Raw genomic sequence first — 15829 nt, 5'->3', positions numbered from 1 at the left:
TAATTTACTATGCAAAAATAAAATATTTATTTATAATAGATATTTATACTATTTGTCAGCTTCAAGCCTCGTATCATTTCATACTGATTCTGGAAGTGCCACGTTACTTCGACTTTTGCTTTTTTCTAGCCGGTTCCTTGTTGTCGTTCTCTGTCCTTTCCATGTTTTTCTTCGCGAGCCTGGGAGACTGCCGGGTTGGCGTTGACACTGGTGTTAGGCATATCGTCAATTTCGGAAGACTACAACAATTAACGATGCAATAATGAATTTCAATGTGAAATTTACAATAATAGATAATAAAATCGCTTCGACTCTTTTGCTACTACACAAAATTTTAATATATTTTATTATATTTTAATACATTTTATTATATCATTATATTTTATTATACTTATATTTTATCATATTATTTTTATTGTCTAAGCAAGTGTCTTCTCAATGGCGTGTGGATTTTAGCGTGTCTAAGATATATATTTTTTAAATTATTGTATTAAATACAACACAGAAGTCTTTTTTTATTCAACATCTTTAAATTTTTTAAATATTTTGCTACAACTTCGACAAGTTACGATACGTTCTGCATTAACAATAAATATAAAATACAATTATGTAGTCTTAATTAAAGCAAGGAATCGATAAAAAAAATTATTTCACGTGATGAGTGCTTAAGATAACTCATATCTAATCTCTTTTAAAAAAACATATTTTTCATTCGCTAACTCAATCAATTTATTGTTAAACAGTACAAGATATTTAGATTTCGTTCATTTTTTGCAGTGCAAAGTATAAAGAAATGACGGTCTAAATCGAACGGTAATAAGATTTTTATAAAATAAATTTATAGTTTACAATGTTAGTATAACATAAAATAAAAATAAAATAAAATATATATGTAAAGAATATAAAAAAAATATAATATAATATCAAACACATTTTGGAACTCACGGATCCTTCTTCAGCGATTCTTGAAGATGTTATAAAGTTATAGAAATAAATAATCTTATGGTCTAAGCGACATGGTGCAGTACAATTGTTTCGAAGAAATTGATTCTCCTGTTTTTATGTGAATATGGAAATTGTATAATAAAATGTGTGAAAACAGGAGCATCTTTACATATTCGTCTGATTCTGTTGAGCGCAAATGTTACAATAACCTGTAATGACACCATGTTTCTTAGACCGTAAGATTATTCATCTCTATGACTTCGTAACATCTTCAAGAATCGCTAAAGAAAGACCCGTGAGTTCCGAAACGTTCAATATTATAATATTATTTTTTTATATTCTTTATATATTTTTATTTTTATTTTATGTTGTACTAACATTATAAACTATAAATTTATTTTATATAAAAATCTTATTACCGCTCGATTTAGACCGTCGTTTCTTTATACTTTGCAGTACAAAATATATTGCTTTTTTCCAAAATGTAATCATTCATCAATAATTTACTTAATAAAAAATAACTTCCAATATATTTATCATATAACATGCAAAAAACAAATTTATATTTCTTATAATTAGAAAATTAGATCATTTTTCACTATTCGCGTAATGTAATTACAATAAAAGGAACCTTAAGTCTCTGGAATCTTAAGAAATAATGACTTCAGTACTTACCCTAATGGATCAACTTTCTTCCGCTTTCCATTCGGTGTTTCATTTGCATTATTTTTTGTTGTGTTTACTTCCACATCTGATGGTATTTCATTCGCGTTATTGTTTTTCGCGGAGGATGTTTTTTTCTTAGTTAATAACGCTTTTTTCGTATTATTGTTCTTCGCGAGCGATGTTTCTTTCCCGTTCAATGACGTCTTTTTCACATTACTGTTCTTCGCAGGCGACATCTCTTTTCCGTTCGATAATGTTTCTTTCGCATTATTATCCTTCGCGGGCGTGGTGTTTTCCTTGCGCGAATTCGACTGAGTGTGTTGCGACAAAGGCAATCGTGATTTCTGCGAAGCCTGGGACGAGTAAGTCTTAGAGGTAAGCTGTGTAGGCGGCATGATACCATTATTTTCGTAGTAACGGGACAGTTGAAGAGTCACAGTTTTAGAGCAATTAAATGTCTTGTAGATGCCCACCAAAGAGTCGGCCAATTCGAACATATTTGAACGTAATGAAATGACGATAAACTGTGCATTCTTCGTGCGTTCTTTGATGTAGTTACCAACAATGGAGACGTTCTTGAAGTCAAGCGCCGCATCGATCTCGTCCATGAAGTATACAGGTGTGGGTTTGTAATGATGGAGAGCGAAAACCAGCGCTAACGAACTTAGAGTCTTCTCACCGCCACTGAGTTTATCGATGCTCTTCCATGACTTCTTGGGCGGACGCACACTGAATACAATACCCTCGCTCAACGGATCTAACGAATCCACCAGTTCCAGTTCCGCATCGCCACCAAGCGTAATCATTTGGTACATCTCCTTCAATTTTGTAGTGATCAAGCTAAAACCGTGCAGAAATTCCTGAATCCTGCGTCGCCGAGCAGTTTCGTAGATGTCACGCATCTTGTTACGTGCCGATGTCGTCTCTTCCAGATCAGCGGCACGACTCATGTACAGCGCATCTTTCTCTTCATAGTCCGCGATGATTTGCATGTTAGGTATCTGCTCGGGTAGTTTTTTCTTCATCCTCTGCAAATTCTGCAGCAACATCTTCATGTCCAATTGATTGATATCCTCCTCAGTTAAATCCTTAAACGGTTCTAAAGCTTCATGGGGAATCTGACGTAGTTTCAAATTCTTTATGTCTCGGTTATACACGGGGATCATTTGTTGTAACTCTTTTAACGATTTTTTGTTTTCATATAATTTCTGTTCCACATCAATCTTCGTCGCCTTCATTTTGTCCTCGCGCGCCTGTAATTCATTCAGCTCATCTTTCAAAGATGATGTAGCGTCGTCCCGCTCTACCAGCGCCTCATTGAGTTCCTTCAATTCATCCAGAATTACTTTAGCATGTTCCTCGAGTTCGGATTTTTCTTTCTGAATGTCCCTTAGCCTCTGTTCGCAGGTATGTACATCGCTTTCCAGCGTTTCTATATGTTTTTCAGTTTTTTTGACGTTTCTCTCAGCAGTCTTAATAGCCACCTGCAAACGATATATCTCTGCCTTGGTTTTATCAATCGATTTGGTCAGCTGCGCAATTTTCGCCTGCTGATCCCGCACCCGACTACCAGAGATATCATCTATTTTCTTGTTAATACATCCCACCTCTTTTTCTATCGAAGCGGAATTCTTTTCGACTTTGTCTAAATGCAATTTCGTTGCTTCCACAGCTTTCTGCAGTTGCATAACTTTCTTTGGATCTGCTACAGCGTTGGCGGCAGTTTTTTCCTGCGCATTCAGTTGCACTCGTAATGATGGCTCCTGCTCACTCAGCGCCTGTACTTCAATATTAAATTTTTGCCTATCAACTTTCATATCCCTTAAACCAGATGTCAACACGTGAATTTGTTCTTCCAAAGGTTTTTGCTTCGCTCTCAACTTATTGCACTCTTCAAACACGATATCTAGCTGTGATTGTAATTTTTCAATATCTGCGTTCGACGGCTCATTTCTCACCACCTTCTGACCCATCCGACCTCGGAATACAGTACGACCACCACCACTCATCGTACCCGATAGCTCGATCAGTTCGCCTTTTAATGTTACCACGCGAAACCGCATCCTACCATAAGCGATGCGTGTTGCCTGATCCAAATCCTGCGTTACCAAAGTGTCTTGTAGACCATAATAGAACGCTGGCAGCACTCGCTCATCTTCCACTTTAATCAGATCAAACAGTCGAGGTACGTTCTCTGGTGTTTGAATTCTCTGATTTATCTTGGTCTGGAATCGTTGCTGTTTTTCCAAAGCTATAAATGTAGCGCGTCCTATATTATGTTGTCGCAGAAAGGTGACACATGCCTGTGCAGTGGTTACTGTATCCACAATAATATCGTCCAGTGGACCGCATGCCGTCGACACAGCGACATCATATTTGACGTCAATAGCACCCAAATCGCCCTGTACACAAAAACAAATTCTTACAAAAATTATTTTAAGCAAAAAAAAAAAGAAAAGGTATTTGCAGATTCAGTGTTTCAAATTAATGTATCTTTGTTCACAATTAACACAATTAAACTTTTTTTTTTTCATTTTATCGAAAACCAAAATTCAAAGAATAAGACTGTGTGATTTAAAAATATATGAAGTTGTGAAAAACATTTAACAAAAGACAATTTTTCACAACGTAATTGAAAAAATATCCGACTAGATTCGAGTCCATTCAATCTACGAATATTTATCAGGGCTAATAACTAATGCAATGTTTTATTTCGTATGTTTTATCTCGGAAAATCTCACACTCACCAGTCTCCCAAATATTCCAGGTATTCGTCCCTCACGTTTTTCTTTCATCAATGAGTCTAAGACATGATTTCGTGACCTGCTGGCGTGCATGGCAGAACGCTGCTCCTCAAGAGTAATTCGCATTTTTTGCAGCTGAGTGGTTTTTTCGATTTCGAGTGCCTTTGCTTCATTTAGTTCGCTCTGAGCCTGTTTCAAACTGCGCTCGGTTGCTGGGATTTTCGTCTCAAATAATGCCAACTGCTTTTGTCGCTCTTTAAGAGTACTCGCAGTTCTTTCCAAAGACTCTCGAAGATTTTCTAATTTTTCTTTCTCGACTTTCTCCACCGATATATAAAGTTCCAATTCAGATTGCGCGATATCGTATGCGGCTTTTGCTTGATCCACGTCTTTCCTAAGAGATATCAGCTGTTTCTCTAACTTGGATCTCTCATTTAGTAACGGTTCTGTCTTTTCCCGTAGATTCGACATCAAAGTTGCCAACGCAGTTTCATCCTTTTCTTTGTTGGCCATCTGTGTCTCGATCAAATACTCGCATTCCTTTATATCCTTAGTGTTTTTCTCTGGTACCTTCAGAAGTTCCTCCAGCTTACTTTTCTCCTGTCATCATTACATAAATTGCCAAGTATATAATTTGATACAAACAAAAACGTGTATAATAAAGTATAATATTTATAATATGTAAATTCAATATTTTTTGTTAAGATAATAAAGTGAAGAATTACCGTTTTAGTGGATGCTATATTAGCTTTCCGCCGCTTATTTGCCTCTACCAGTTCGGCATGCAGCGATTCATCCTGCTTACGTATTTCGTCAAACTTCGCCGTGGCTTCGTCCTTATGCCGTTGCAAAGCGTCCCACTTCTTACTCTTTCCCTTGATAATCTTGATCTTTTCTTCCTTCTGTTTGTCAACGCTGATCATCTCGTCTGTTAATGTAGTATATTCCTTAGTAATACTATCGTACGTCGCTTCGCACTCAACAATCTTCTTCATTGCCTCGGATCTGATAGAAAGTTCGTAATTTTCAATAGTTAGCTGGGCTGCTATAATGCTCCAAATATCTTCAGATTTAAGTCAAATAATAAAACTATTTTTATAGTCAATTCACCTTTTGCAATGATAAATTTGATGCTGCAAACTGATTATTGAATTTTCCATCTTTAAGTATTTTACCGCCTCTTGCATAGGTTCTTCCAAGGCCTCTTTCTCCTTTTGCACGACTCTGAGACGATGTAGCTTCTCTAATTTACGTTCTGTTAGCTCTTCAATCTTATTCAATAATTTCTCCAAAGGTTCTTTGTAACGAGATGTGCCAATAATATCTTCAAGAAATTCTAACATTCCCGTATCGTTTTCATTTTGAGCTTTTGGTTTCATTAGTGCAATTTGTTCTACTTCACCCTAAAAAAATAATTCTCATGTAGCTTTTTATCAATTTAATGTAATTAATATATATTGTAATGATTTTGAATGTATTTAATATATATTAGATTAATTTTTAATATATAATTTAATATGTTTTAACTCTTAAAATAAACTAAGTTTTTGTAAATATTTTGATATTCTTTCAAAAAAAGAACATTAGAAAAATTAAAAATATTAAATGTGTTTAAGAAATAGTCAACAAATGTATATAAAAAGATTAATTCAGAGTAAAATTAACTCTATATAAAGTTTGATTTATATAACAAAAGTTTGATATATAACACAAATTATTTTAAAAATGATATAAAAATAAGATCAAATCGGTTACATACATTTATATAATTTTTTTAAATCATTTAGAATTAAATCTATTTCTAGATTCTACTAATAATAAAACATTCTATGGTTGTACCTGTAATATCAAAAAACGATTGTGATCCAAATCAACTCCATGATACCTCAAGAGCTTAGCAATCTCTTTAAATTGTACTTTCTTCTTATTAAGCTCATAATGTGATGAATTATCCTTGAACGCTGTTCTAGATATAACAAATTCACTATCCGGAACAACATCATAATCTTCACCAGGCTTAAAATTAATTTGATTAAAAATTTAGTATTCTTATTAATTATTAACAGAAATTGAATCATCACACTTCTACTTATACATTAAGAATGCGTTCGCTTTTATGCTCATGATGCATGTAAGCATCATTTGTCTTTGTTTAATAATTGATAGACAACAAGGATAAAACAATGCTTACAGCATGTGAGTATAAAAAAGAAACGTATCCTAAACTGTATCATTGACCGAGACACTACCATGTCTCCAGATATTATTACCTTATCAATAATTCTTTGGAAATGTACAGAAACGGTGCAGCTGTTCACGTTTGGATGCTGATTGGAATTGTGTATCAAGACAGAAATCTTCTTTGATCTAATTTTGCTAGCACGATAACCAAACACAAACAACATAGAGTCTATCACATTGCTCTTGCCACTGCCATTAGGACCCACTATCGCCGAAAAGCTCTAAAGGAAAAAAAACATAAGTCTGTTATTTATCCTTGCACTAAAATGCACAAGAACTTCCTCACTTATCTTAAACATCAAACATATGCATATTTAACTTCAAATTCCGAAAGTATATACTAATTTAACTTTGGTAAACTGCTCTGATAACACTTATAGCTACTAAATTCTACTTGTATTATATTAAATTAGTGCATACTAAAAGCTGCTGTATATAAAATTAACAAAATTAAATGTAAAAATATAATGAAGTAAACTACAGTGTAATAAAATGCTGGTATTCTGATAATGGACTTGGATACAGAGATAATTCATACCTACTGCATAACATAAATATTTTAAATGATTAAATATTCAATAATATTGTGTGTGTGTGTGTGTGTGTGTGCGTCATTTAACAATATATATACATATTTAATTGTCAAAGTTATTGAGTCACTGCATTTAGATACTTTATATAAAACACTTCGTAATATGCATTAATTTAATACAATGCAGATAATGGAATTCATTATTAAGGTCAAGTTCTATAAATTAATGTAATCTTAGTTTAATTTACTATACTTATCTTTCTCTAATTCTAAGGGGCTACGCAGAATAAAAGGAACAGGAAACAGAGAATAAGAATTTTAACCTATCAGAAATCATATACTATGGAATAAACAGTGTGTATTCCATAGTACATGATTTCTGATAGGTTGAAATTCTTATTCTCTGTTCTCTGTTCCTTTTATTCTGCATAGCTCCTTAAATTAGAAAAAAAGATAATTAATACTTAAATTTAAATATCTAATGAATAGTAAACCAGATTAAAGTCTTAGATTGACATTCATAAGCTATGTTCCAAAAATTTGTCAGCACTGAATATCCATAATACATGTGATGTAAACTATAAATTTTCAGTACTGAAAATAAATTTGGAAAACAGCAATAGTCAGTTCTAATATTCAAGACCATCTTAAGTTTTGTCTTCAGGTATCACGAACTAATCAAAAGGCTGGATTAGCGTCTTAAAACATTATCTATGAACAATTATATTTATGAAATCAGGCAAAAGAATCAAATACATACACCACCAGTATGTTTACCTTTTGAAAGGGACCGATCACATGCACACCAGCGTAGCTCTTGAAGTTTTCATTGACGATCTTGATGATCATGAGCCTGGACCCAGTCCCATCACTCTCGTTAAAGTTTTCCAAAGGCGGTGGAATCAGTGATTCGATTTCCAATTCCAACTCGTCTGCATCACTCGATGATAGCGCCATCGGTCGGCGGCCTGGCGCAACCAGTAGCACACACAAACAAAACTCTTCTTCTTCTTCCTTAAATAATGGCTCCCGCCTACAAGCAATGAAATAGGAGGTTGATACGGCCAGATCACGTCTTTAAAGCAAACCGTACAAAAATATGAAAACGAACGGGTGATGCAATGCCCGCGAAAATGGCGTTGCTCGACCGGTCTACGGCGTCGTCACGTCGCAATAACGCGCGTTATAAGAGCCCTAGTCGTCGAAAAGTGCAAAATAACGAACAAAACAATTGAAACGAGCTCATCCGCGGCGTGATGCCAGATGTAGCTCCCACTCGCGCATGCGCGCATTCTAAAGTTCCAGTTAGTTCCAGTACAGTATCTAATCCATTCATGAAACTGGCGTCCTTGGTCGCCCCAAAGGGAAATAGAATTATAAATACATAGAAAACACAGACATACCTCTAGCATGCAATAATATTAATTGCTTTGATAAATTATGACGAGAATAGATGGTGAAATAATTACAGGTAAAAGTAAATGTGAATTAATTCACATAGTTTCCGCCGAATAAATTATTTATTTTCTTATCTTGAAGAAATGTGTTTTACTTTTTTACCTGTAATTATCTCACCATCTATTCTCACGGACCGAGCTTTCCCGCGCGAGGTTAGCCGAAGGCGTTAGACGGAATTATAGAACGAATTATAGAACACTTCTAACCTCACCTTATTGCACCTTATCAAAAATCACTCCGATCACGTCATTTACGTCTCTCACTCTCACTGTGCTCGTAGTTTCCGCGTCGCACGAATTCCGCGAGCCAGGTAAACAACAGATTGAGGTTACTACCAGGTTCCCATGTTTCCAGCACTCGCCATCGCATCACGCCGAAGTGCCAACTCCGTCCGAAGAAGCGTCCTGAATTCAAAATCTCGCTCGACCAACGGAATTGTTCGAACAATTGAACTCGAGCTGGCGCGACAATGTTCGATCGTACGCGAAATTCACCCAACTCGTACAATGCACTTGAGACTCCAGGTCGTCGCGAAATCGCGTGTCTTTGAATTCTCTCGCGAGTCGCAAGATCGTCCGCAAAATCGTCTTTTCTGATGCAAGCTACACGAGTCAAACAAGCAAAATGGCGGCAAAACGGATTCACTCATATCCCACGGTCCGCCGTGCGACTCTGGAATTTTCTCTTGGCTGCACCAGTGCAACGCTCAGACAGTATAAGTCTGTTCTTTATTGCTGAACTTTTGCACTAGTTCACCTTTCTTCCTTTTCTCTCCAGGAGAAGGGAAAAGGAAAAAAGATAAACTGGTGCAATCATCCTACACTATGGTGCAGCCAAGAGAAAACGCTATAAAACTTTTTCTTCCATCTCTTCACTTCGCTCGAAGATAAGCACGCGCTTGACGTTTTACGGAAAAACAGAGAAAGGGAAAAATGAAAGATCCATTCGGATGAAAAAAGAAAGAAAGAGGATGAGAATTAAGGGAAAGCGGAGAAAATATCTGCACACGCGCAGTGAGCATTTTGGCTGGGCTACATTGGGCCACATTGGGCTACATTACCGAGTTCAGTGGCCTGAAGTGAGCGCAATTCGAGTGTCACTACTACATGACTCCGTGGCGCAACGGTAGCGCGTCTGACTCCAGATCAGAAGGTTGCGTGTTCAAATCACGTCGGGGTCAAGAGGATCAATTTTTATTTTTTCCTTTAGTTTTTGTATACTTCCCAGATTGCACATGAGAATTATCATTATTCTGAGAATATTTTGAAGATGTTTTAACTATTGCTCTCAAGGGCTGTATTCAAAAATATTATCCGAGTGTTCGAGTATCATTTTATCTTTGTTGTTCACTAAATGCTAAACGAAGATAAAATGATACTCCGAAGTATTGGATAATTGAGTATTGTTTTCTAACGCAGTCAAACAAAAGAAATCTGAGTGGAAATAGGAACATTCTGACAATATGTCTTGTGACATTTTCAGAATATTCTCAAAATATTCTCTCTCAGAACATCATATGCTATCCGGGAATTGTTATAAACACATGCAATATAATTTTTATGACATATAATAATTTTGAATAACAAAAACTCCTGTATAAATCAAATATGAACTTGTAGAGAAAAGGGCACTAACAAAACTTCTTTATTTTATAATAAATATGCTTACATGTTTCAGCTCATTTTTTTTTAGCCTTCTTTCGAGATAAAGCAATAATATAAATAAAAAAGGATCAAGAAATGTTTAAAAACAGTGAATTCCCCCACAACCAAGAAATCAAATGTGAAATTAATTCCATCTAACAATACATATCACATATAAAAGGAAAAGAAAAGATAAAAAAAGAAAAAGGAGAAAATAAATAATTTTTATGGAAATATCAAGCACACTCTCATATGCAAACGCAAATTTCTCGAGGTATATTCCTTGTCATATTTTTTACTTTTCGATATAAAGCCTATTCGCGTGGTTTGGACTTTCTAAACACAAAATCTTCACTTTTTTTTTTCTCTGATAACCGAATATATATATTTATCTCGTTTTAAAACATAGATTTATGATCATGGATATACAATTTGACGTTAGAAAGAAAGAGAGAAAAGATTTGAAAAGCTCAGCTGCGAATAAAGATACCATTTCATATTAGGCACATTTAGTGGACTCAATAGTTGAGTAAGCGCTCGCTGTTATTGGTGTATTCTTCTAGATCTAAAATTCTGATTGGATGATCTAAAAGAATACACCATAAACAGCGAGCGCTCACTCAACTGTTGAGTCCGCTGAACGCGCCCAATAAGTGCATCCAGAAGCACGACCGCTTACTAAGCGCTCAATGAGCTTTTTTTATCTAATTGGCATATTCCATTAAGTCTAAAAATATAAACCAAACAGGTACAAGAGCTCACTGAGCGCTCAATAAGCTTTTTTATCTGATTGGCATATTCTATTAGATCTAAAAATATAAACCAAACAGGTACAAGAGCTTACTGAGAGCTCAATGAGCGGTCGTGCTTCTGGATGCACCTATTAGGTTACTTGATTGAAATTGACGCTTGCTATTCATCCATTTTTATTACGTGATCTGTTTTGACACTGAAAATGGGCGTCAAGCGTCAACATGAAAAGGCATCTTCTGCGTGGTCTACAGACAGTAGTAGTAGTGGATGAGACTGTAGAAGTATGAAATTGACCAATCACAGTCGAATGTTAGAAGAATAATTGACCGTGATTGGTCAATTTCTTACTCTTACAGTCTCCTCCAGGAAGATCTTCCTTCATAATCCTTCACTATTACTACTGCCATTGTAAACCACGCATTAAAGCAGCGGTCCACGATGCTTGTTTTCCTGTTGGATTGCTAGCTGGATTAGAATCTTGCCACTATTGAAGAAGAAGAAGTATATCTTACAATTAGAAAACTTCCCTCAATTTAAGAAAATAACCATGAAAGTGTAAGTTGTCATCAGATTTTAACTTGATTAAATATCGTTTCTTCTCGCAACTATTTTTATACCTCATTATTACTGGTTTTTCAGCATAAAAGGAAAGTGGAACACTCTATTGAGTAATTACGAGGTTCTGGATATTTTGCAAAATACGAAGTGTTCTTACAAGAAGCAGAAAATGAATCAGCTCGCGACCATCAGTTATCAAACAATTAAGTATCTAGAGGACACACCGTGCAAGAAGCAGAATCCAGAGAAAATTCGACAGTTTCTGGAAGCAATAGAACCTATCAAATTAAGTAAGGCCGAGAAGCTCACTCTTCTCAATCTCTGTCCTACTACACCTCTCGAGATTCAATTGGTATGATTTCTTGCTTACAAATATTCTAATTCAATATTGTCTTTGTAATTTTAAGCTCTTTCTTAATAGAGATAGAAAAAAAATATTAATTAAGAAAATAATACATTCTATACAATATATTAAGCCAGTTTTCAGAATTACAAATCTTGAATAGTACTCAATGTAATTGGTATCAAGGCTTATAACGAGCAATAGCAGTTGATTTACAAAATAAAATTTACTTTAATTATATGAGTACAGTTTTGACTTATAAACTCTTCATCGATGATTATACATAATAACAATTTTACATCTCCTTAAGAACAGTCACACTTAAAATTTAATTAGTGTATTTATGTAATTAAAGTAAATTTTATTTTATAAATTAACTGTTATTGCTTGTTATAGGCTTTGATACTAATTATGCTTTGTTGCATTTACACGAACTTATTTATTCTATCTTGGATAATACTGTTTTACTTAATTAAGAAGCGAAGAGATCCAAATCTTTTAACATTTCAATCAACAATAGATTCATTCTGAAATAATTATAACGTACAGATGGTAGAAGAGAGCGAGGACCGACTAACAGAGGAAGGGGTGGAAACTGTGCTTCAAATCGTCGCGAATGTGCGAGGAGATGAGGAAGACACAGAACAAGAAACCTAATCTTAGACCTTAAAAAAATAACTTATTGAAATATATTTTGTGTATGTACATTTTATTTATATAATAAACATGACTGGAAATAGTGTATAATTAAATTATTGTGCGTGTGTAATGGTGGATAGCCTTATTATCTCTTTTGATCCCCAAGATCATCTATGGAGTCCTCATCAATCTGAAAAAAAAAAAGTAGGATTTTCCATTAAAAACTAAGCATTTGATATGCTTATTTTCTACCTTGTTTTTTCCCTCATAACTTACTTGTGGCCATTTTTCAGGTATCACCTCAAATAAATCATCTTTGACGTCTCCCTGTATGACAATTTCATCATCTCCAGTCACACTGGATCCACAAGCAAACTTACTGCCAAAAAATTTTGCTGCTACCTTCAAGTCAATATCTGCAAAAAATAAATTTTTCAAAATTATAGAACTTTTATTTATTTCATAATTCATTTAGAATTTAAACTTTAGATTATCAATTTGCTCTATTACCGAAAGTGCTAAGGCCAGTTACAACTGTAACAGATTTCTTCTTTCCTCTGGGTGCTCTAGAGATGGTTATTAATCGTGGTATATCCTCTTTCTTCTTGGTTTTCAGCATACCTTTACCACCTCGCTTCTGCCGCTTCTTCTCATCCTCTCCTGTGCTGACTTCGGTAGAGCCATCCTCTGTAGCTGATTAAATATTCTCCTAATTAGAATCTCAAATTGTTTGCTTTGATGTTCAAGTCTCTTCATAATTACCTAATTTTATCTTCTCAAATTCAGTAGGCAAATTCCTTTCTAGCCATTGCTTACATTTGTCATACTCCGGATAATACTCGCAGTACTGCAAATAAAAAAGTTTATTAGATTTTACTAGATTCAAACTTCTAGGAGCTTTCTCATAAAAGATATGGGTGTATATATTGACACAAGAGTCATTCTATTTTTATCTTTTACTACTTATAAAAAGAAACAAAATAATTTTCATGTCACGTGTTTCTTAAAATCTCTTTAACTGTCAATCCTTTTTTATGTTCCGCTAAAAGGGATGAAGAAATTTATAATTAGAAACATTTATTATTTTTGTCTCTCATTAATATCGAACAGAAACAGAATGATTTCAATATCAACGTGTCTCCTAAATATTTTTTTGACTGCCAAGCCTTTTTTTCTGTATCACGTTAAAAGGGATAAAAAATTAATTAAAATTAAAACAATAATTTCATAAAATGAGCATACAACCACACACAAGTTCTTATTCGTGATAAATCATTATAAAACAAATAATTTATTCATATCATTGTCATAATCAAACAAATATTATTTGAATAAGAACTTATGTGTGGTTGTATGCTCATTTTACGAAATTATTGTTTTGAATCTAACCACGTTTTTGTGAAATTCATATTAAAATTAAAACATTAATTTTTTTTAAATAAAGTAGTTATAAATTTCAATTGACAATTACGATTCCTCTATTTTTGTTATCTAGTTTTTTTACATCAATATCAAAAGTAATGATTTACCTCGATAGGTAGCGAACAGTTTCCGCAATATTGAACGCGAATAGGATAAGTGACATTAGGATCCGGTCCCAGTCGAAATTCAGGTTGTTCTTCTGCTGACATCTTTGCGCTGTCTAACCTCACTCGCGGTCTTGTCGGGCAACTCTATTAGAGGGATCGTCTCAGAAATTTTTTCTTATACCGCGACGATCTTTCTGAAAACGCAACAGTCTTTATTTTTACATGTACAAATACAGCTAACAAATATCTTATACAGCGCACACCTTATAGGTTAGAAATGTCAGGGACGTTAAAATTTGAAGATCGATTTCTATGATCAGTAAAATAGAAAGTGATCTTTGGGCGCGTTCAGCGGACTCAACTGTTGAGTCTGCTGAACGTAGCCAATGAGCAGTAGCCCCGGATCTTCAATAGGTATTTTAAGCCTTAAGCCATAAAGAATTAACCAATTACAGTCGAATTCGAGGAAAATAATCGATTGATTCGTCCATTTCTTATGGCTTAAGGCTTAAAACTCTATAAGGCCGCAGCACACACTTTTGCATAACGCATAAAGCATGTGCATAAGGAATTTCATTGGCCTATTTTCTTAAGGTTGATTTATACTGGCCGTAAACTGTTAACTTATGCCGTAATCTGTAAAAATTGACCAATCACAGTCGAATGAGAGGAGAATAATCGATTATAATTGGTCAATTTTTACAGATTACAGTATAAGTTAACAGATTACGGCCAGTATAATCCAACCTTTATGTATGAGGCAATAGACCAATCAAATTCTTTATGTACCCTAATAGTACAAAGTCGTCTTAAGTCGACTCTGATGCCTGGTTTATGCTTCGGTCTTAAGGACTTAATCCTAAAATTCAGCCAATAGAGTTCAAATTTCGGTTAGAACTGGCAGTTTTATTAGTTGAATTTTAGGATCTTGGAATTAAGACCTGAAGCATAAACCAGGCATGAGTCGACTTAAGGAGCCTACAGACCAGAGCGGCGCAGCGGTGAAGCGGCGAGCGATAGCCAATGAGAGCCATGATTTTGCGTAAAAGCATGGCTTTCATTGGCTATCGCTCGCCGCTTCACCGCTGCGCCGCTCTGATCTGTAGGCTCTTTTAGGGCCAATTATCACCAACGTCGGTTAAGCTAACCGACGGTTAATTCCAATGGAATTATCCAATCGCATTTGTCTTTGACCAGAATGAACCAATCACGGTTGACACTTTAACCGTCGGTTAGCTTAACCGACGTTGGTGAAATTTGCCCTAAGAATTTTGACCTATCAGAAATCATGTACTATGGAATACATACTGTTTATTTCATAGTATATGATTTCTGATAAGTTGAAATTATTCTCTGTTCTCTACTCCCTGTTCCTTTTATTCTGCGCAGCCCCTAATAATATCGATAGAAAGACATTGACTAAACTATGATTAATTTAATCAGTCATCAACTTATTTAGTTGCTTATTTTGTTAACATATAAATGAAATTATTAATCTGTAACAAAATTAAAAATATTATATAATTAAATTCATATTAATTACAATATTTATTTATATTAATTACATATAATTATACTTAAATAATGCATTGATAAAAAATATAATATACAAATAATATATAAATTCCGTTTCAAATTTTCCCTCTTTAAGAAATTTCGTCCATTTCGGATCAATCACGAATCACAACGACGGACCAATCGTGGATTGCCGCGACGGACCAATTGCAGACTGTGCTGCAAGACCTCGTACCCCGTTCGAAACGCACGTGCGGACCGTA

The 15829-nt window shown here is 34.7% G+C and overlaps 3 protein-coding genes and 1 non-coding gene across 4 annotated transcripts; 2 read left to right on the top strand and 2 right to left on the bottom strand.

Annotated features, from left to right (window-relative positions):
• Nucleotides 1–68: 68 nt before the first annotated feature.
• glu (structural maintenance of chromosomes 4-like protein gluon) lies at nucleotides 69–8085 on the bottom strand. Its single transcript, XM_018547727.1, has 8 exons — nucleotides 7906–8085; nucleotides 6626–6817; nucleotides 6195–6371; nucleotides 5466–5758; nucleotides 5081–5360; nucleotides 4359–4955; nucleotides 1621–4013; nucleotides 69–239 (listed from the first exon to the last, which is right to left on the bottom strand). The coding sequence occupies exons 1-8, from the start codon at nucleotides 8083–8085 to the stop codon at nucleotides 104–106; spliced, it is 4248 nt and encodes a 1415-aa protein (XP_018403229.1). The 3' UTR covers nucleotides 69–103.
• A 1609-nt stretch (nucleotides 8086–9694) lies between these two features.
• TRNAW-CCA (transfer RNA tryptophan (anticodon CCA)) lies at nucleotides 9695–9766 on the top strand. Its single transcript has one exon. It is a non-coding gene; the product is annotated as a tRNA-Trp (tRNA).
• A 1741-nt stretch (nucleotides 9767–11507) lies between these two features.
• crcp (CGRP receptor component) lies at nucleotides 11508–12613 on the top strand. Its single transcript, XM_018547770.1, has 3 exons — nucleotides 11508–11537; nucleotides 11622–11892; nucleotides 12433–12613. The coding sequence occupies exons 1-3, from the start codon at nucleotides 11530–11532 to the stop codon at nucleotides 12538–12540; spliced, it is 387 nt and encodes a 128-aa protein (XP_018403272.1). The 5' UTR covers nucleotides 11508–11529; the 3' UTR covers nucleotides 12541–12613.
• Nucleotides 12585–14369, bottom strand: DENR (density-regulated protein). Its single transcript, XM_018547769.1, has 6 exons — nucleotides 14315–14369; nucleotides 14052–14245; nucleotides 13285–13369; nucleotides 13033–13215; nucleotides 12799–12938; nucleotides 12585–12712 (listed from the first exon to the last, which is right to left on the bottom strand). Exons 2-6 carry the CDS (start codon nucleotides 14151–14153, stop codon nucleotides 12668–12670), a joined length of 555 nt encoding a protein of 184 aa, XP_018403271.1. The 5' UTR covers nucleotides 14154–14245; nucleotides 14315–14369; the 3' UTR covers nucleotides 12585–12667.
• Nucleotides 14370–15829: the final 1460 nt, after the last annotated feature.

Source organism: Cyphomyrmex costatus, unplaced genomic scaffold (genome assembly GCF_001594065.2).
Source record: "Cyphomyrmex costatus isolate MS0001 unplaced genomic scaffold, Ccosl1.0 scaffold685, whole genome shotgun sequence".
Lineage (NCBI taxonomy): Eukaryota > Metazoa > Arthropoda > Insecta > Hymenoptera > Formicidae > Cyphomyrmex > Cyphomyrmex costatus.
This window is presented reverse-complemented; position numbering and strand designations above follow the sequence as displayed.

Coding starts and splice junctions, on each gene's coding strand:
- crcp (XM_018547770.1), top strand. Junction 11,893..12,432: donor CACCTCTCGAGATTCAATTG/GTATGATTTCTT, acceptor TATAACGTACAG/ATGGTAGAAGAGAGCGAGGA.
- DENR (XM_018547769.1), bottom strand. CDS start 14,153: ATGTCAGCAGAAGAACAACCTGAATTTCGACTGGGACCGGATCCTAAT. Junction 13,370..14,051: donor ACTGTTCGCTACCTATCGAG/GTAAATCATTAC, acceptor TTTTATTTGCAG/TACTGCGAGTATTATCCGGA. Junction 13,216..13,284: donor ATTTGAGAAGATAAAATTAG/GTAATTATGAAG, acceptor ATATTTAATCAG/CTACAGAGGATGGCTCTACC.
- glu (XM_018547727.1), bottom strand. CDS start 8,085: ATGGCGCTATCATCGAGTGATGCAGACGAGTTGGAATTGGAAATCGAA. Junction 5,759..6,194: donor ATCGTTTTTTGATATTACAG/GTACAACCATAG, acceptor TTATTTTTTTAG/GGTGAAGTAGAACAAATTGC. Junction 4,956..5,080: donor ATATAGCATCCACTAAAACG/GTAATTCTTCAC, acceptor TAATGATGACAG/GAGAAAAGTAAGCTGGAGGA.